General features: G+C 39.4%; 2 protein-coding genes across 2 annotated transcripts; one reads left to right on the forward strand and one right to left on the reverse strand.

The window, feature by feature from the left end:
- Nucleotides 1-1,326: 1,326 nt before the first annotated feature.
- wscd2 (WSC domain containing 2) lies at nt 1,327-15,153 on the forward strand. The gene is made up of 8 exons (XM_053325412.1): nt 1,327-1,708; nt 5,646-5,760; nt 7,065-7,249; nt 9,478-9,599; nt 9,684-9,858; nt 10,884-11,048; nt 11,141-11,341; nt 13,808-15,153. Exons 1-8 carry the CDS (start codon nt 1,327-1,329, stop codon nt 14,158-14,160), a joined length of 1,698 nt encoding a protein of 565 aa, XP_053181387.1. The 3' UTR covers nt 14,161-15,153.
- Nucleotides 15,154-17,647: 2,494 nt separating this feature from the next.
- On the reverse strand, nt 17,648-18,970 carry cmklr1 (chemokine-like receptor 1). Its single transcript, XM_053325418.1, has one exon. It carries the CDS (start codon nt 18,957-18,959, stop codon nt 17,904-17,906), a length of 1,056 nt encoding a protein of 351 aa, XP_053181393.1. The 5' UTR covers nt 18,960-18,970; the 3' UTR covers nt 17,648-17,903.
- Between the last annotated feature and the right edge of the window lie 1,057 nt (nt 18,971-20,027).

A 20,027-nucleotide genomic window follows, 5' to 3' on the forward strand; every position in this document is an offset into this window, starting at 1 on the left:
AAATTACCTGACCCTGAGGAGTGTTGCATTACACCTTCCAGTTGTAGCCTCCCAGGCTCGTACCAGAACAGAGACTTCTTTGAGGGAGACTATAGGACTTAACAACCCACCCCTCCAAAAAATGCAGTAATCAAACCTCAGACTTATGCAAGCGTAATATCTCTCTTAAGAAAAGCACTATCTGTTATATCCTCTAGATTTAACAGATGGGTTTGATATCCTTTTGTACCCAGTTTTTTAACCTCTGCAATCTTTAAAAAGCAGTTGAGCCTATTTGCTCATTTCCTGCCACACGTTAATACAAATGATTATCCCCTTATTATCTTGACTAATGTTTGCGTTCCATTCCCACTCACATTAGATCCCAAAGCCATCAGTGAAAATGCTGCAGGGTAGAGTGTTGTTTCTGTTTTTATTTCCATTTTGGCATGACCTAATTTATTAAAGATAGAGAAACTCGTAGAACTCTAAGCTTGTTGAGATGCAGCTGTTCTGACTTCTTAGTGCATAAACTGAACACAGTGATACATTTCTCAGATATTTAATTGCATTGATGTTGCTTTGACAGAAGATAAAAGAATAAGGACAGTATCACTTTCTGTTCAAAAGAAAGTTAAACTCAATAACAGCAGCATTATTAGCCATCACATTGTCTGAATGGTCAGTTTCTATCTCTCTGACAGGTGTTGCACTGACTACATCCTTTTGTAACCTGCCTGTCATTTTTCCTTTTGCACATGTGATAAAACTTACTCAGGTGTGCACTTATTCTTCCTTTTTTTGTGTCCTTATTGCAGGTGGTGAGTCACAACCTCTCGCTCATGGATCGTCTCAGTGAATAGCCAACCACACAAAGGTGAATGGATCTCAGCTCAGCTAGTAAATAAAACCGTCTTCCATCTGCACGGTGTGAGAGAAAGTGGCATCTCTTTCGGCTGATAACTGGAGTGAAAGCGGTGTCGAGCGATCATCTTTCACTCTGAGCCACTCACCTTTCGTGCTGTGGCTCCAGAGGCGGCTCTCCGGGTTGGGCTATCAGCAGGAACCCACAGGGACTCTCACGTGAACACAATCACCAGAGCTCCACAGCGCACAGGTGTAAAGCGTCTGCCTCGAGAGACTGAAGAGGCATACATAAGGGAAAAGTCATGTTATTGTTTGGACGACCTTCATACAGGATTAAGACACTTTCTCTGACTCTGTCTTCATTTTAGTTGGGCCCCAGTGGGTTTTTTATGGTGGGAGTAGGTAGAGCTGGTGTTGATTCTTCTGCTTTATGAGTGTTCATCACTGGGAGAGTGCGTCTAAGTGGCAGGGGGAGCCAGCATGGCTAAGCCTCTGCTGAAGATACAGCGCTATTTCCGGAGGAAACCTGTCCGCTTTTTTTCCCTCATCCTCCTCTACCTAACTGCTGGGAGCCTCGTCTTCCTGCACTCAGGCTTTGTTGGGGACAGTGGCCCTGGAGGTCGAGGGGGCCGGGACTCGGCAGTAGCTCTAGAGATGGGCAGCCGGGCCGCATCGTCAGACAATCGGGGGCTTGGCATCATGCGCAGAGTGTTTAAGGAGACTCATAGGTCTGGCCGGAGGTATGGCCCCCCGTGGATGAAAAGGACTGGCCACGACCCTGAGAGAAAGGCTGAAGACTACACCAGAAACTGGAACCGTGCACTTAAAGGACGCAATGCCAAAGACATGGAAGATGGAAGAGGTGGGTCATACTCAGACTTTAATTTAAACAGTTGCAGTGATATTTTTTCAGTTTGGTAGTTTTCCTTCTCCCAAATCCATTAAAATAAATTTAAGTAATACAATACACTGCACAATTGTTCAGATCAGCAAGGGCATAAACTCAATTTACTGGCTCACTGAGTAACTTTCAAATGAGGGAATAATCAAAATATTTAACAACAACTACAGAAGATTTACACTATTGCAACATTAATGACTAGTCAACCAAATTTATGTGTAAAGTATTACAATATTAGGTCATATTATTATTTGTCTTATAATTGGAGGTTTGAATATTCAGCTAGCTGTAAGATGATTCTGAATTTTTAACATTTTATTACAGAATTATGTGCATTCACTGGATCTCTGATTACTAACTGCACCATTTTAATGACTTTGAATTTCTAGTTCTAATTGACCACGTAGGAAATCTCTTGAGAAAGGTGATGATTAAGTCCTCTCTTTTCATAAAGAGAACCCCTCAAGGATCTCACCCACTGTGCTTCAGCTGTGGCTACAGTTTTTATAAAAATGTGTGACTACAAAATCCCCGCTGGAAAATGTTTACATTTAAACTCCTTTACTAGCATGTGACGCCCTATCAAATCACAAAAGGTTTTGAAAACAAGACCGTGAGGACAGGTAGTATCTGTCCAAAGCCAAAGACCTTAGATAGCACAAATATCCTGCTTTCTTGTTTTTATCCAAACAAAGTATGATCAAATTAGCTGATCAGAAGATATCATTTACTCCTGGCTGTCTTCTTTCTTCCTCCTCTCAGCTTCTCTTACCCTATCCATGAAGACATATAATAGAAAAGTGTTTGGCAGGGCAAGAAATACTTCGTAGCTAAATGTTTTAATACCACAATGTAAAAATATCATGTATTTAAAGTATCAAAAGTACAAGTACTCATTTTGTAGACTGGCTCCTTTCAGAGAGTAAAATATATATATTATATTGTTAATTAATGTGGTTTAGTAAAATGTATATTCCGCTAAAATGTAGTGGAATAGAAATATTAAGTAACATTAAGTCATACTCAGATTTGTAGTTATGTATAGGTTACTTTCCACTGCTGATGTTAAGACACTGTGAAATCTCCTGTCAGCATCACCAATCACCAACATACATTAAAGCTACTCTTACCTTTCTTGCATTTCACACAGCACATTGAAAAAACTTGAACAGCAACAACCCCTCCTCCCGCATATGTTCCACCCCCGCACTTCCTTCCCCTCCACCACCCTCCTTCCCCTCCGCCTCAGCGCACTACAATATTGATGACCAAGACAATGCACATGCACACACACACACATAGTAACGTGAGTGGACGGGTTGTTACAGTGGAAAGTTAAATTCTGATGAACTGTACATTTTACCAAACATGGAAAAAGCACCAAACACGAGTGATCTGACATTATTTACGCACAGGTTACCCAACATTAGCTAATTATCTAGAGCTAACTTAGGCCCGTTAGCAATATGCTAAACTTGCTCTGGTAACTGTAAGGTTACAACAAATACAGTCGAGTCAAACATGCCAGAAATGTGATATTATGTACAGCAAAGGTTACCTAGCATAAACTACTTAATTAGCTGGAGCTAACGTTAGGTCCGTCATCAATATACTAAATGTGATCTGGTAACTGTAATGTTACAACAAATACAGTCAGACGTAACGTTATCACATATGATGTTGTATGTTAGATTATGCAAAATAAACACACCTGAAAATGGCAAAAATATTCCTCCATCTGTGACTTATATTACACATTTGATATATATATATATATATACACTCCTCAAGTGGCAGGGAGGGGATCACACAGTTTGTAATGAATGTAAAAATTATTAACATAATTTAATAATGGGTCCTTTATTTTCTCAATTAATCAATTCGTTGTTTGGCCCATAAAAGATAAAAAAGAAATGTGACCCCAAGATTCAACCTCAGATGTCTTGTTTTGCCCTGAACAAAAGTATGCAACCACTACAGGAAGGTGGTTAATGTAAACAAATGTAGAAGTAATTGCTGGTGAGTCTGTGTTAGCCCTGAGACGGTATAAGGAAGGCTGGTTCTATGACTTTAACCCAGTATAATCTGGGAGAGACTCCAACCTCTGTGAGCCTGAGCAGGATCAGACTGGTAGGAAAATAAATAAGTTATTCTATTACTAAATTTGCGTCACAGTATTGTACAGTACCCTGCAGCGTGTTTCAGTGTAGAGCATTAAAGAACAATGTTTACCTAACCAGGATGGGGTTTATCCATTTTTTTCCATTTCAGAGCCAAGCATATTTCTAGTTTACACTCCAGCCTTGGGTTATCTAATCAAATGAAGGCTGAATCATAGGCTATGTTCACACTGCAGGCCTTATGCTCAATTTCGATGTATTGCTCAAATCCAATTTTTTTGTTTGGCTGTTCATATTACACTTTTTAATGTGGCCTGTCTGTGGTCTGCGATGTGAACAGCTCACGCTCCTGAAGTGACCCGCATGCTCTGTTGATCATTAATGACGTCACGCACAGTACGGTGGTTACGGAAGCGAACATGGCAACAGCAACAGCTGGTGAAGTTACTGGTAGTCTCATTTACCAATAACCAATATGGGTCACATTTGAGCGAACAAATCGGATTCAGGTCACTTTTAACTGCGGTGTGAACATAGCCTCAGTCTGCCTCAGTCCTCCCCTCCCATCCCATCCTCCCCTTACTGAAATGCTAACCTCACAAGACTGCAGCTGAACGTGATGATATAATAGAGTAATTAGTAGATTCAACACATTCATTTGCTCTCATACATCCAGTACCATTCATTAGTGTGTAGTTTTAACCATCTTCAGAATCCTGTTAGGTTGGGGTTTAGAGACTTGTATTTCCTCCTCTTTTCTCACTCCATTTCTTGCTGGCTCTGAATTTCATTTGGAGTGAATATTGCAGCATAAGATGCCGACCACTGCACATAAACATATTTATGCTGTATGGTGCAGTAGCACTGAAGCATAGTGTACAAAAGAGAAAAAAAAACAGGAGTCACACTGGAATAGTGAGCAGAAGGAGGAATCAAGCTGAAACACTGCTGACATTAGTTAATATGATCCAGCAGCTACAGCAAGATTATTGTGGAACATTTGACCAGCTAATAATATTAATCTGGACACATCAGCTGCATTTACTTATTCATCTTTCACACCTCGTCATACTGAGCAGAAAGGTTCTTTTTGGAGCTGCAGCCTCCTTTAAATCAGCACTTCCCTTCCTCATAAAGCAGATTATTTTCCATCTGAACAATAGTTAGGAGGAAGATTACAGCTGAGTCATACAGCACACCACATGCTGCTCAAATGCAGGCCTTTAAACCATAACAATTAAAGTAATGCAGGGGACTAGGACTATGCCCCCCCCTCCCATTTAGCTATTAACAGAGGCTCAGAGGGGTAATGGCACAGATGGCTAGGGGTTTGTTTGTTAAAGGTACAGTGGAGCTCATGGAGTTCGATATAACAGGAGAACAGTGTTTTGATGAGAGGGAAGAAGCTGCTGAAGGACTGCTTTATCCCTCTGCAGAGGTTCACTGAAGCCCAACCCCCACACACTTCTGAAAAATGCAGAGATATGACTGCCACTACAGCTACAGGCCGCTAGAAGGGGATGTGTGCCTTTATAAATAAATAAAGATTCTGCCCCAGTTTGGACTCCTCATGTGCTCTGATACAACACCATATAGGCTTGTGAATTTTTGACACTCCTATGGTCAAACAGCTGCTTTAAAAATTATTTGTATATTGTATAGTAGCTGAAGAAAAATCTAATGCTTGGAACACTGTTTACATTATGTATACACTGTATCTATGTGTTATGTATGTGTCTTTCTGCAAACTTAACTAACATTTTTTTGTCTTTTTTCAGCAAAGTATATTGGCTGCTACATTGATGACACACAGAAAAGAGCACTGAGAGGAGTTTCCTTTTTTGACTACAAAAAAATGACTGTATTCCGTTGCCAGGACAACTGTGCAGAAAGGTATGACAGCTGCAAACAGCAAAAAACACAAGATATAGCTCTTTTTTTCCCTGTTTTTCATGCTTGATGAGATGTAAAGTAAAACAGATAGCCCAGAATTATGGAAATGAGATGCTTTCTAAACAGAGGTCTGTTTTTCATGGCTTGTGTAAGGATGATGAAGTTCTAATTAATCCTTGCAGCCGGGATCCAAAATCTTGTGGAGAGAAGCGTGGAGACTGTTATAGCAGCATATTGATGCCCATGGCTTAAAACGAAATATTCAATATATACTTGGTCATGTGCTGTTTTTGTGTCACAACTCTCACATTGGAGGAAGACCTGCTGTGAATGTTATTATGTATATCTACGAACTGCTGATACATTATAATTCAATTTTCTAATATCTGTATCAGCATAAAACTCAGTATTAGTCAGGCACTGCTCTTTTGTTTAGGTCTAATGCATGAAACACAAATATGCTCCAGCCCTTTATGTTTAAAGCAATTAGAGTGGAGCTCATTATCTCTCGAAGAGCTCTCTGCTCCTCTCCTCCACTTGCCTCCCCTTTCCTCACATCCTGTCTTCCTCTCTCAGCTACCTTGCCTTTCATTCTTCTATCTTTCTCTCACCTCTTTTTTTTTCTCCCAAGAGAGTACCGGGTACGGCTCTATCGAATGCATTGAATTACACCCATCACTGATTCACAGAGCGGAGAATGGGAGCAAAGAGAGTCACTTGTTTTCAGTTCTTTCCTCCTCCCACTTGCTTCTCGCAACCTGCCCGCCTCCTTTTTCCAGAGCAGCAGGTTATTAAAAACAGACAAACAAATGAGGGGCAACAGCACATAGCAACACACAGAGGTTTGAGTTTGATTGACAGCCCAGGATTTGTCTGGTGTGAGGGGTGTGTTAGATGTCTAATTGCACCCGAAAGGCATCGTAGGAGTCAAATCCTCCATTAGGCAGCAGAAAAAACAGTCCATAGGAGAGAGAGAAGAGGCTTTGTGTGATAGATTCAGTTTGAAAGTGTGCTGCAGTCATTTCTAATTGGTTTCATACCTGACATCATGTGTAACTTCTCTCATCTTCAATCACCAAAGAGAGATGTTATTCCACAGTAAAGTTTTGATGTGTTCTCACCTTTACTTCAACACTGTCTGTGCTTTATTTATTTGATGTATTGATTATAATTTATCTAGTGGCTCATAATAATAATCTTTATTGGCTTCAAGGATTAAGACACATAATGAAGGCTAAGATCATTCATTTGAGCCTCTCTATCTTCGCTAATGATACCAATCCCTTTTTCCTCTCTCTGTCCAGAGGTTACATGTACGCAGGTCTGGAGTTTGGAGCAGAGTGCTACTGTGGCCACAAGATCCAGGCGCCCAACTGTTCAGAGAGCGAGTGCAACATGGAGTGTAAAGGAGAGAAGAGCAACCTGTGTGGAGGAGCCAACCGATTGTCCATCTATAGGCTGGAGCTGAGCCAGGAGTCAGCACGCCGCTGTGAGTCTAACACTCAACAACAACAACAAAAGAACTCCCATGGGCTTTATAGAAACCACATGCTGGTGTCCACACACACTGACAACCACAGTACCGATGAAAGGTCCGGACACACTCTCTCATTCAAGGGAATGAGGAGGTGTGTCCAAACCTTTGACTAGTGCTGTCAAAGGTTTGGATATTCTATATTTTATATCATATGTCTGCAATGTTTGTCACCCACTCCTATGTGGATGAAAAAAGTAGTCATAAAATGAAATATGAAATATATATAAAATAATTTGCAACGCTTTAAATGATGTCCATGCACTGAAAAGCCTAAGCAGATCTGAGTATACTGTGTACTTGACAGTATCCACTGAGATACAAAGATGCTTTTTTAATGCAGAAATGTAGCAAGCCTGGCTGTTTTGAGGGAAAATATTTGCTCTATTTTGGGTTAATACCACAGTTGGAAGCAGACTGCTCTGGTGTGTTTACCTTCCTCCTGGGAGAGCTGTGCTACAGTACCTGCCTCTCCCAGCCAGCCGTGGTCTGCATCCTAAATGCTTGCCGACTGCTGCTAGAAAACTGAATTGAAAAAAAGGAATTATCAGAAAACTAGAAAGACCTCATTTCCTGTTTCATGGTGTGAGATATGTGTGTTTAGGGTAGTTTGTTTAAAGTTGTAGCAATATAATGATTGGTACTTACTTTCTTTGGTACTGATACCGTGACATTTAAGAAAGTCCCAACCACAAAATGAGGAAACTTTAAAAAACACTGTCATCTTCTTCATTTCATTCTCACATTCTCTCTATCTCCTACTTCTAAGAAATAATCTGGTGGCATGCAAGTCTTGGATTATTAGTACATACACACATCTATAGTGTTTAATAATCTTACTTTTCTTGCCCAGTTCAGTTGTTTGTTTATTTTTATTTTCATTTCTGCTTTTTTTGCCCTCTGTTTGCAGTCTTTCAGACCACTGAGTAAGCTCTTTGTGTTTGTGTTTTTACCTCTGACCCTGATCTCTGTCTTGTGAGCAGAAAATGTAGAAAATGTGTTGAGGTGGCTGTTTTGTGGTTTATGCCACTTCCAAACCATTGCCATCACATGATTAAGTGTTTTCTGTCAAAGATAACAACAATGACAATCCTGCATACATATTATTCTTCATTGATTTCTCTTGCTCTCAATCTGTTAACAATGCAGAAGGATAATGTTTAATCTGCTGCATCTTTGCATTAATTATCTATTGTTTGCTTATCAAGGCCTTGTTTGTGATATATTTTGTAGGGTGTTGTATTTACATGAGTCAACATGACACAAAAAATATATGTCAGTACAATTTAAAAAGCAGTGCCACATGCAAGGGCACAGAAAGGTTACAAAAAGAGGACGCACTTAAGCTATACTGCAGGGAAATGAGGAGAAAAATGGATATGACATTAAAAATGTAATTTTTAGTCAGAGAAAAAAGGGCAAAAATAAATAAAACATTAGATACACTCACATGGCTAGAGCTCAAAGAGGTACCTTGTTTTAAAGGCACATAGCTTTGATAGTTATGCCTTCAGTAAAGGAAAGAAAACCTGAGCTCCAGTCGTGGTGAGGTGCTAGTATTTTTCAGCATGATATTTAACAGGAATGAAAACCCCCCCATTGGGTATTCTATTCAGTGACATTTTAGCAAGCAAGCAGTCTTCATCATTATATCTGTCACAGTAAAAAGCTTTGTGTTTTGGTTTCCTTACTCTGTTATGAATGCTTAACAGTCCATTGATAGTAGAGACAGTGTCATATGTGTGTCAGCATGGCTGACATGTTGACAGGCTAAAATGAAAGTAAAATGGATGTTTAGATTTTTATCATTGATTATTTAAAACAGTGGTTTTCAAATCTCTGATGAGATAATGATGTACACGTCACAGCCTGCAAACACACTGTGATTAACACTTGACTTGACACATGATTCACTTTCTCTTATCAGGCTGTTTACAAAAGAAAAAAATCTAGACAGACTAAAATGTACAGGGCCCGAGGTCAAAGGTCATCAACACACAGCAGGGATGCTATCGGTTCAGTCTAGAGGCTCAATACACTGAGGGGCTGGGGTCAGTGCTCCTTTCCTCCACTTGCCTTGTCAGTGGATACAGGCCAAGCGGATGGAAGCTGTGTTCAGTAACCATAAAACTGGAATATATAGTGGGTTTTTTTAACAGTCTGATTTGTTTTGTCTGTTTCAGATGGCAGCGCCATTTTCAAGGGGTGTTTCCACCGGCCAGACAATGTGACTTTGGCACTTCCTTTCAGTGCAGTCATCCAAAACATGTCGGTGGACAAGTGTGTTGACATATGCACAGAGAGGGTGAGGGAACATGTGGATTCATGCATCGTGCAGTCAGTGCATGTATAAATGTGTATTCAGTGTATAATGACAGCTGTGTTTCAGGAGAAATCGCTCGCTGTCCTGGCTGGAGATCGATGTCACTGCGGCTTCCCGACTCCTCTCTTCTCCCTTCACGAGCAGGAGGATGAGAAAATGTGTCTCCACCACTGCCACGGGGAAGAGTTTGAGAGCTGCGGGAACAACGAGTACTTTGTGGTTTACCAGACACAAGTTTCAGGTAAAGTTTGGTGGCTCTTAGTGGCACATTTGAATGAGATGTCAGATATTTAAAGTTGTAAGCCACTCCCTGTTTCCAGGAAATGCATACGAGCACATTCACAGCTCAGTGGTGCATCAAGTGTGAAGATGTATTTGTGACTTTGGCCTGTGTTCTTCTTTTCATACTTAATACTTCTGTGTGTACTAGAACCTGGAGGGATATGGGTGTAGGGTAAGGGATAAAGAGATGGAGTGAGAATCAGGGTGCCTGTTATATGGATGAATGCAAGGGGGATGCTGTACCAAGCTCATGGTGGGTATATGGAGGAAACAGGTGACTCTGGATGGGGGAGCCATCTCTTCATCCTGTCCTGGATGGAGCCCCATTGGTTCCTGGGATCAAACAAAAGAGAAAGAATTAGAAAGTATTTGGGAAGGAGGGATTTGACTTCTTGTGGATTCATATACCGTCATCAAACCCAAAAGTCAAGTATCAGTCAGCCTTTGTGGCCAGTGTTTCCTCAATACAACAGACAGCTTTGGCTTGGGTCAGCAAAAATCCTGGGACCAGTAAACAAAAAAGCAGATTCATGGGGGGAAAAAACAAACAAACACATTGCAGGGGGTGGGAGTTGGTTGAACTTCTGTTTCTTGCAATCATTCCAGTCATCTATTTTTACCTTAGGATTCTTCAGCTGAACAAATAAGTTCACCATCAGAGAGATTAGCCAAACCATCCACACACAAAAAAACACCAAGTGGTCTGTTTCTGTTCTCTCTTGACGTTTCATTTGAGGCTTTCCTTTTTATTTTGGAACTTTTCTCTTTATGTTAAATGTCTCTGCTACCAACCTTCAATGTTTCAACATGTTTCAACATAACAATTACATGTTAATAATAATAATAACATATCTATTTGAAGCATGATTGTATTAAACAGCTTGTACACCCCACATTTCAAACCACAGATCATGTTTATCGCTATTCATCCGTTAATCTATACATGCAACAAAACAATAATATAGCCTGTTATTCTTTTTCCAGATAACCGCTGCATGGACAGACATTTCCTCCCCACTCACGCCAAGCAGCTGGTGGCCCTTGCCAGTTTCCCCGGAGCTGGCAACACCTGGGCTCGTCACCTCATAGAGCTCGCCACTGGCTTCTACACTGGCAGCTATTACTTTGATGGCTCCCTTTACAATAAAGGTAGGCTTCAACGTTTATTGGACATTAAAACATATTCACCCATCATTGCACCTCTGGGGATTAAATGTTTGTCGGGTGTCACTGTTTCACAGGATTTAAAGGGGAGAGAGACCACTGGCGGAGTGGAAGGACTATCTGCATTAAGACACATGAGAGTGGCAAGAAAGAGATTGAAGCCTTCGACTCCGGCATTGTCATGATCCGAAACCCCTACAAAGCTCTCATGGCAGAGTTTAACCGCAAATATGGAGGACACATTGGATTTGCCTCCCAGGCTCACTGGAAGGGGAAAGGTAGCTATCATGTTTTACATTGTGTTTAGCAATTCATCCTGTGACCATAATTCAAGCAAATACAAAGTCTCTGAAGTCTTAATAATGCCTTTGTAACTCATTGTAACTGAAGGTTCACTGTTTCAATTGAACTCCCTCACTGAAATTTCACGGAGGGACACAAGACAATGTGTACAAAAACACGTCCTCCAGCTCTGGGTAATAATTTGCCATGAATATCTTTACTGGGTGTAGGTAGTAATGTTTAATATTTAGACTATGTTTACTCAGAAAACAGAAGGAGAAAATGGCAAAAACAAAAAAAAAAAAAAAGTGAACTGGGAAATGGTCCAAAGTGATGTAGCATGCTAAATGGAGGAAATGAGCAATAAATGAAGGCCTTTTTTTAGTGGTTTTCATGGTATTGACCAATGTGGCATGTGAGTCCATTTTCAACATAAAGAGATAATCTTAGTGGCAATCTTAGTGTCAATTTTCAGAAATGAGAAATGAAACAAGTAACCAACCAACCACAGCCTTCGTCATTCAGGTTCAGTGTGATCATGAGTTTTTTGACTTGGCAAAACCAAGCAGTTCCTCAAATGTTTGTGTGTATGTCTTATATAGAAGATTTTTCATATAAAGTCATGCTGAGTAGATGCTTAAGGAAACTGTTGGCACGTGAGAACAGATTTGTGGCACTGGTGTGCATTTATGAATATGTACATATAACTGACTTCACAAAGATTACATTTAACAAGTACAAGAAATCCTCTCTTTCTTGAATTTTTGAAAGAATTAATAGCTGCTTGATGTCTGGTCTTGTTGATAGAACAGAAATAGAATATCAATTGTATTAATAGTGCTATAGTGTATGCAGTGATATATATTTTGTAGTCTTTAATTTTTCCATTTTTGTCAATTTTGTTGTGCATTATACACTTTGTCTAGCCCTCAGTGCATCATGCAGCATTGTATAACCATTTGATGATTTGTCAGCAAAAGTTAATTTCTTATTGCGCTGACTTAATGAATAAAAGATGTTTCAATAAGAGGTCAATGTCCATTACATAATTCAAGAGGTTAGACCTTTCAGTCCAGTGGCTCATTGTCCATTAAGTAAAGGCCAGATTGTATGCCACTTGCTAAGATATCTTTATATTTCATGAATTTTCCCCTTCCCTCAGTACATTCACCCACTCAACTATGTCTTTGTTACCATGGCAACTGGTTTTGTCTGGTCTGTGTATCGTCTCTCTTACTTTCTCTGAGGTTTAATCGATTTTCCAGAGGCTGGAGAGTTGCCGACCCAGCAGTTGTCTCTCTTTGTGTAGGCATCAGCACATTTGGCCTGCCATTTCCAATGAATGTTTATTCCTTCTGTTGTTGGGGAAATGATGCGATGACATCAGTAAGAGAAAGACTTTTTGACAGCTGCCACTTCGAATACAGAGAGAAGCTCCCAATTTGAGAGTTAGTGTGACATTGTATACAGGGCACCACATGTACACTCTGCAGAGGGCGACTGTGGGGCTCAGATGATGTTACAGACACTGATGCCTTCCAGTGCGGCTCCATAAAGTCAACTCGGGCAAGAGCAAGTGTAACTTGTTTTTGAGTCCCTGTCATATTCAAAAGCACAGTGTGTTATTTTCCTGTGTGAATGACACGTACACAAACTGCTTTATTCCGGTTTCACAAGTCTAAGGACATAAGTGCTTCAGCTAGATTTGATATTCAGTGAAACATTAGCAGAACAGGATGTTCAGGGGGAGAGCTGCGATCATTTTTGTCTTCTTATTATATGCTCTGCTTTCCATTGCAAGTCTGATAGGAAGAGAAAGCAGTTAGATATGCAGTTTCTTAGTGTTCCCTTACAGTAGGTTGTGTTTCGTATGCAGTACATAATATTCTGTCCACTGTGGTACTAAAGTTGCTTCTCACATTAGTTTCTGAGACAGCACTGCAAACTCAGCAGGCTTTAAACTTTAACGACACACTCTCCTCAATGTAAAGATGCATGCTAATGCAGCACAGCCCCAGCCAGCCACTGCTGTTATGGGCCAGTAGATTATCAATGAATAAAAAGCAGTATTTGCAACAGAAGAGCCCTAAAGTGAAGTCTGCAGTTTCAGAGATGATCAAGAATATGCACCTTTACTGTTCCAACATTTTAAGAAATTACCTCATGTGCCCTGCAAGGGTGTTTCCAGACATTTCATGCTAAGTGACTCCAGCCTTTGGCCATCTTGACTTTCACTTCTTCTTCACTGGATTCCTCTTAGTGACGTAGAGTTCCTCTTAGAGTTTGTCACATAACTTATTTACCATAACTTTTGCTTTTCTATAATGCCTTGTTTTGAGATTAGAGCCTGTATTGTTAAACTTTCTACTAACAAACTTAAATTTATAAAGGGAATTATTTGGTGCATTGCCACTCAGATGCCTTTGTTTATTTACATTTCTTCTTCTTTACTCATCCTGCAGAGTGGCCCGAGTTTGTGAAGAACTATGCTCCTTGGTGGGCGTCCCACACATTGGACTGGCTCCGTTACGGGAAGAACGTCCACGTGGTCCACTTTGAAGAACTGAAAAGGGACCTGTTCTCTCGGCTCAAGGGGATGGTCCAGTTTTTGGGTCTGAAGGTTTCTGAGGACCGACTGCTCTGTGTTGAGGGCCAGAAAGATGGCAACTTTAAGCGGTCTGGGCTACGCAAACTTGAATATGATCCATACACTCCCGAAATGCGGGCTAGCATTAATGAACTGATCAGAACAGTAGACACTGCCTTGAAGAAAAGAAAGATGTCTGGAGTTCCAGGCGAATACATGCCAAGATGATACACAGTCCCCTCGTTTCCCTTTTAATTGGACTGTTCTGTCAACAGACTCTGCACCATATTTTGTAGGATTGCATCACTTAAATTGTATCTCCATTTTTTTCAACATAGATTGAAGCTATAGTGGGAAGAAAGTCTTAAGCAGTCTCTCTACCCTCCTATATTCATTTATTAATCACATTTTTTTCATTTTTTTTGTTCACCTTAGATAGTAATTGTTCCATGCATTAATAGAAAAGGCTTTTTTCTTTAGTTGAAAGAAAAATATTTCTTATCTTGCTCTATGCACATGTGCGGTGCGGGCATGTGCACATGCCTTAACATGAAGAAGGTACAATAGCTGTGACCACAGAGAGGCTCATCTGACTGTGCTGAGTGCTTGGTTGCCAGTGGAAAAACATTTCATCCAAAATATATGAGAGCGTACTGTTAAGTGTGTTATCAGAGCTTATTTTGTGCAAAAGTGAAAGAAAATCAAAAACTAAACATTTTCTGCTGCTATCATGGTTACAGAACAATACAATTTTATACAAGAAGTTCTCTGAAAACTTCAAAATGTTGAGCCCTTTGTTGGAGGGGAAAATGCAATATGCAGGCGATAACTACCTGAAGATGATACTGTGTGTTTCCAAGTTTTTGGAAGTTGTTCAACTTACTGTATGTAAGAGAAATTATGTTTTTGATGATAAAGAGGTAAGGAACTCTATTCTCAGCTCTTCATATTCAAGAAGATGAATAATTCCTCTTGAAGGCACTGACTGAAGGAGAGAAGAGGATGTATCTCTGCAGCATTTATTTATCTCTGGCGTGCAATGCACATGTTGACTGATTTGGTTGTGAATATGTTTTCTTAACACTGGACCTGATGCAGAAATCCAAAAAGCACTTTGCTGTGCAACACTTGCCCCAAAGATCATCAAGGAATTAGGCATTACACTCTGACTTGTGTTTTAGATTGGAGGTTATCTTTAGTAGTAGTAATTGTTTCAATTTAGTTTTATGACAGTTAATCATATTGAATGTGAAAACAGTTTTGTTTGTTTTTTTGTTTTTTGCTCTGTTGTAATAAGAGCTACAACACAGTAAAGCTGGTAATACTTTTACTCTTCATGATTTAAAAAAAAAAAATCAAATGTCCACAAGAGTGTGAAAAATTCTGCTCTTATTTTATAAAGCAGCACGTCTCCTAATGGTACTCAATGTGCTATAGTATGCTATATGCTTTAAAATGAACGAGTGTATAAATAAATAAATAAAGATATGAATATATAGATGAATAAAAACACTGGTGACTAAGAGCTAGGAAACATTAACTGACTTCCATTTTCAGTATGATATATGAATATATTTTTATAGTGTGCGCTGACACATTGAAAATATTTGTATTGCAAGATGCAAACAGGAGAAGTTGTTTCTATTTTTAACACATGCTTTAAACTTTATTGGCTCTTGCTTTCATTGACAAGCCGGTACTTGACCACAAGTGTCACATCTGAATGTATTTCCTATGGAATGAATGTAATGCAATATGGCCCAATAAATGAGTAAATTAAATGATGTCTGTGAAGTCCAGTTTTTACAAATGAAAATAAAAAACAGAAAACAGTTTAAGACAATTAAAAGGAATCACAAGCATGAATGCAAATTCAAACTACAGAATATTTAAATGGGGACCCCCCAATTTTACATGTAAAGGTCAGTGCCATGAGTACAACTCAGCCTGTGAAAACAATTGTATAATGTCCTCTGTGGCTCAAGGAAAATAACCCTGATAATGTAATAGGGATATAATCAGAGTTATCTCAGGTATGGTTTGAGACTTACAGTAGAATTTGAAAGCGGGTCAAATGAAAAGGTTTTACAAAAACAGCTGATTGCTGAAATGGAAATAAGGTTTTTAAGGTTGCCTGTGAAAACTAAAACCGTGGCACTGTGGGTTTATCACCATAAATGAGCCCATTCACATTATACTGTATGTGGTCCAATTGTTAAGATAAAAACAATGATTAGTGCAGCTTTAAAGGTGAACTGTCTTGCCGAAGTTTCATTGTGGCTCACTGTGTCACATGTAACCTTTTCAGTCTGGGTCTTCCCCCTCCTCTCCACTATTTCAACATCAAAAAAATCACCAGGCACTCTCGCTCATGTTATGATTCCTGTTATGGTATTAATAAGCAGGAAGTGTGGCATGCAGAGAATACAATTCATCTTATCTCTTTGTGTAGTTTACACCTTCAGGAGAAGAATAGTTTTGACCCTGGAAATGTTAAAACATTAAATGTTTTGTCAAACACAAGATGAGCTCATATTTCTCTCTTGTTGCAGATTTTTTTGACAAAATGTTCCTGTCATCATGTTGTATAAAAAGGTCACATAACTGCCCTGACCGCTAGTGAGCAGTAATTGACACGATGTCACTGTACTGTATGCAGTGTATTTCTATAAGTGATGTATTGAAATATACCATGTTGTACATGAAATATTATCAAAGTGATTAATTTATTTATTCAAGGCAAATCAACTAAAAATGCAATCAGTGCCTCAGTATTGAAAGAGCTTAATGTAAAAGTTAGATCTTTATTTCTGAAAAAAAGTCTGAGAGAGAAAAACACATTGAAACATCTATTGCACAGAACACAGTCATCGTTCAGTTGACATACATGAAAAATAAAACCAAAAAAAATAATTCAACAAGCTGGGTGTGTGGTGTGTCTATATATCTACTTCTCTAATTAATTTAGACCTTCGTTTCAGCAGAAGCTTTTCTCTGTGTGAAAACTGTCACACATCTCAAAGGCAGACCTCTGCCTATTCACACATTATATCAGCTACACAAACATTGCACGCTGTGGTGTCAGTAAGGACAACCACAGGACATCCCTTTTTGGTGTTAGGGTCAGTAGAGGTTTCATGTAAGAAACAGATATAGCAGTTATCAATTCTTAGCTCTTTTCCCTTCAGTGAGTGTTTCTCATGTGCAGTGGCCTTGTGTTTATAATTTTGGTTTCAGAGGTCAAGGAAACCTCACTCAGGTTTCCGAAAGATTTCAAATGCAACAGAGAATGAAAACAACAATGCATAAACTCACTGCCACACCTTGGAACCCTTTTTGCCAAATCTGCATCATATAAGCTCAAATCAACTTTGATGTATTTGACTAACCCTAACCCTAAAACAGCGTACATATTTGTAACCCATAACTGAACATGTAAGAGTGCTGCATGGCTCACAGTTTTATCTACAATTTGCAAGCGATTAATATTTGTGACATATATATCTGCTAACATTTGTGATTATGAACACTCGCAAATTATTCTGTTTAAGACATACCCCCAGGAGTGTCATTTTACTACAGAAAGTGATTGTTATTCAATCATAATAATTTTTATGCATTCATGAAAATATAACTCATATTTTACATTCCTTGTATTTTACAACATAAGATCCACAGTTTCTGTTCCTCCTGCTGAGTGAAATTGATGTGCTCTATCCTGAAATACAACATGAGCTCGGTTTTCAGATTTCAATAATGCACGGAAACAGACAATTCTTCAACTACGTGATGTGTCTGTGAGCTTACACTTAAAAACAGGACATATTGCTCATTTTTCAGTGAATTTCTACGTATTTCATATATTCATTGTTCTCTTAAGAGGGCAAAAATATATTTCAAATGTTGTGGTAATTAACTGCACATGTGAAAACAGTGTTTTGTTTGTAAATGAGCAAATATATATGGGACCTCTAGATGTGAGTAGACGCTCTGTTGTCCACGGAGCTGGACCTGGAAAGGTATCGGCTTAAGGTGCGGCCTTCATCAGCCATCGCATTCTCCATCTTTGAGAGCACCGAACTCTTAAACTTCTGCTTGAAATCGTTGCCCATGAAAACATACAACACTGGGTTGAGGAAGCTGTTTGCTGCAGCTACAGATGTGCCTACTTGTAGTCCAATTTTTAAAATGTCACTGTTGTGGTTGTGGTTGTGTTGGTTTAGCTCAAGCAGGATGAACACATGGTACGGCAGCCAGCAGAGGAAGAAAGCAGCGACGAGCGCAGTCATGACTTTGAAGGGCTTTGAGGATTTGGTCATCCTGCTGGTGCGAAGTTTGAGGATGATGACAGAGTAGCAGATGATGATGATGATCAAAGGGGCAATAAATCCTGCTAGGAAGCGGGTAAATGCAACAGTTTTGTGACTGTGCTGGTCTGAATTGTATTTGTTAAAGCAAAGGGTCCTGTCCATATAAGTAACAATATCCCGAAAGATCATAGATGGAAGACTCAGTGCGATGGCGAGAACCCAGGCTATTACAACAACAATGGATGCCTTTTTCACAGTGCGGTGGTTCTGGGACCAGACTGGAAACATGACTGACATACAGCGGTCGACACTGATGATGACCAGGAGGAAGATACTGCTGAACATGTTGAGGAACATAACTGAGGAGGCAAATTTGCACATGAAACGTCCAAAGATCCAGTCCTCCATCACCATGTCGGTGATGGTGAACGGGAAAAAAACACAGAAGACAAAGTCAGAGATTGCAAGGCTCAGGTACCAGGTGGTGTTGACTGTCTTCTTCATCTTGAAGCCAGAGATCCAGATGACCAAAGCATTGCCGCAGAAGCCCAGCAGACAAATGACCACACTGACCACCAGCAAAATCACACACAGGCCTTCTTTTAAACACTTTGATTGATGCTGTACAACTGGAAGAGTGGTATTATCGTAACTGTAATTGTAGTTTCCATATGTGGCATTACTGTCACCGTAGTCTTCATATGTAAAATCCTCCATTTTTCCTTAAAGAACAGTATCTTTAAAATGTCTGTGAAAAACAAAACAAAACATTCAAAATTATCAAAAGATATGCTTGGCATCTTCATTCAACTCATCTCATTAAATTATAACATATTCTACTCAAAATTAACTGAAAATATAACATTTGAACATTTGAACCATTAAATAATGCCATACCTTCTGTGCAACACTTCCACTGCTGTTGACTTTACGTTGTCCAGAGCTGACTGCCCACAGAGCCGCCCGTTTCTTTGGTTTGTGTTAACAGCAGCTGACTGGGAGGTTTCTCAACATTTGATCCTCCAATACTCACACTTCTGCATTTTTAACCCTAACCCTTACATATTTTTTTGAAACACTGAATGACCTAATGTTGTAGAAGGGGCGTTTGAATGTTCTTCCTGTGCAGCAAACTTTTTATAGAAGACACTAAAGTTAAGCCCTTAGAAATGATGGTCCCAATTTAACCATCACCACAATAATTATATTCACAGTTGATGGCCACATGTTCTATCTAGCTTTAATGAGGAAATGTACAGGAAATGTACATGACATACTTTGTATTAGTAACATATGCTTCCAGTAACATATCTTATGGTACATTTAGGAGTTATTTGTATTGTTTAATATATTTTATTATTTGTGATTCAGGCTACTTACCTTATCTTTATCATTGTAAGACTTTGGACACTTTGTTGATTGTATGTTGTTTTCTTTGTCAGTTTTACCCTAGTGCCAGTTACCACATTAAAGAGAGTCAACTGGATACATCGCTGTCTGCGTGGTAATTGGGATGGAGTTTATCTGCCTGTCAGTATATTCAAGGTGTGTCAAGAGGACAGGACATTTAATTTATAATATTTTTTATGGCAGTCTTTTGACGTCGACGTTTTCGTCCCTAAAGAACTCTAAGGAACACTTTTTTAAGTGAGGCATAGTTAAGTAGTGCAGTTTTTCAATATCACTAACACATACTTCCTTCTGCAAGAGTTATGTAAAGTGACTCTGATGTTTCAGGGAATTGGAGGTTTCCTTTTGCTCTGTCAGATGAATGTTTTCAGTCTC

Source organism: Scomber japonicus, chromosome 9 (genome assembly GCF_027409825.1).
Source record: "Scomber japonicus isolate fScoJap1 chromosome 9, fScoJap1.pri, whole genome shotgun sequence".
Taxonomy (NCBI): domain Eukaryota; kingdom Metazoa; phylum Chordata; class Actinopteri; order Scombriformes; family Scombridae; genus Scomber; species Scomber japonicus.

What these genes read in the sequence shown, in the direction of transcription:
- cmklr1 (XM_053325418.1), bottom strand. Translation starts at nt 18,959, where the DNA reads ATGGAGGATTTTACATATGAAGACTACGGTGACAGTAATGCCACATAT.
- wscd2 (XM_053325412.1), top strand. Translation starts at nt 1,327, where the DNA reads ATGGCTAAGCCTCTGCTGAAGATACAGCGCTATTTCCGGAGGAAACCT. An exon ending in AGACATGGAAGATGGAAGAG is followed by an intron (nt 1,709 to 5,645) that starts GTGGGTCATACT and finishes GTCTTTTTTCAG; the next exon opens with CAAAGTATATTGGCTGCTAC. An exon ending in GGCTCACTGGAAGGGGAAAG is followed by an intron (nt 11,342 to 13,807) that starts GTAGCTATCATG and finishes CTCATCCTGCAG; the next exon opens with AGTGGCCCGAGTTTGTGAAG.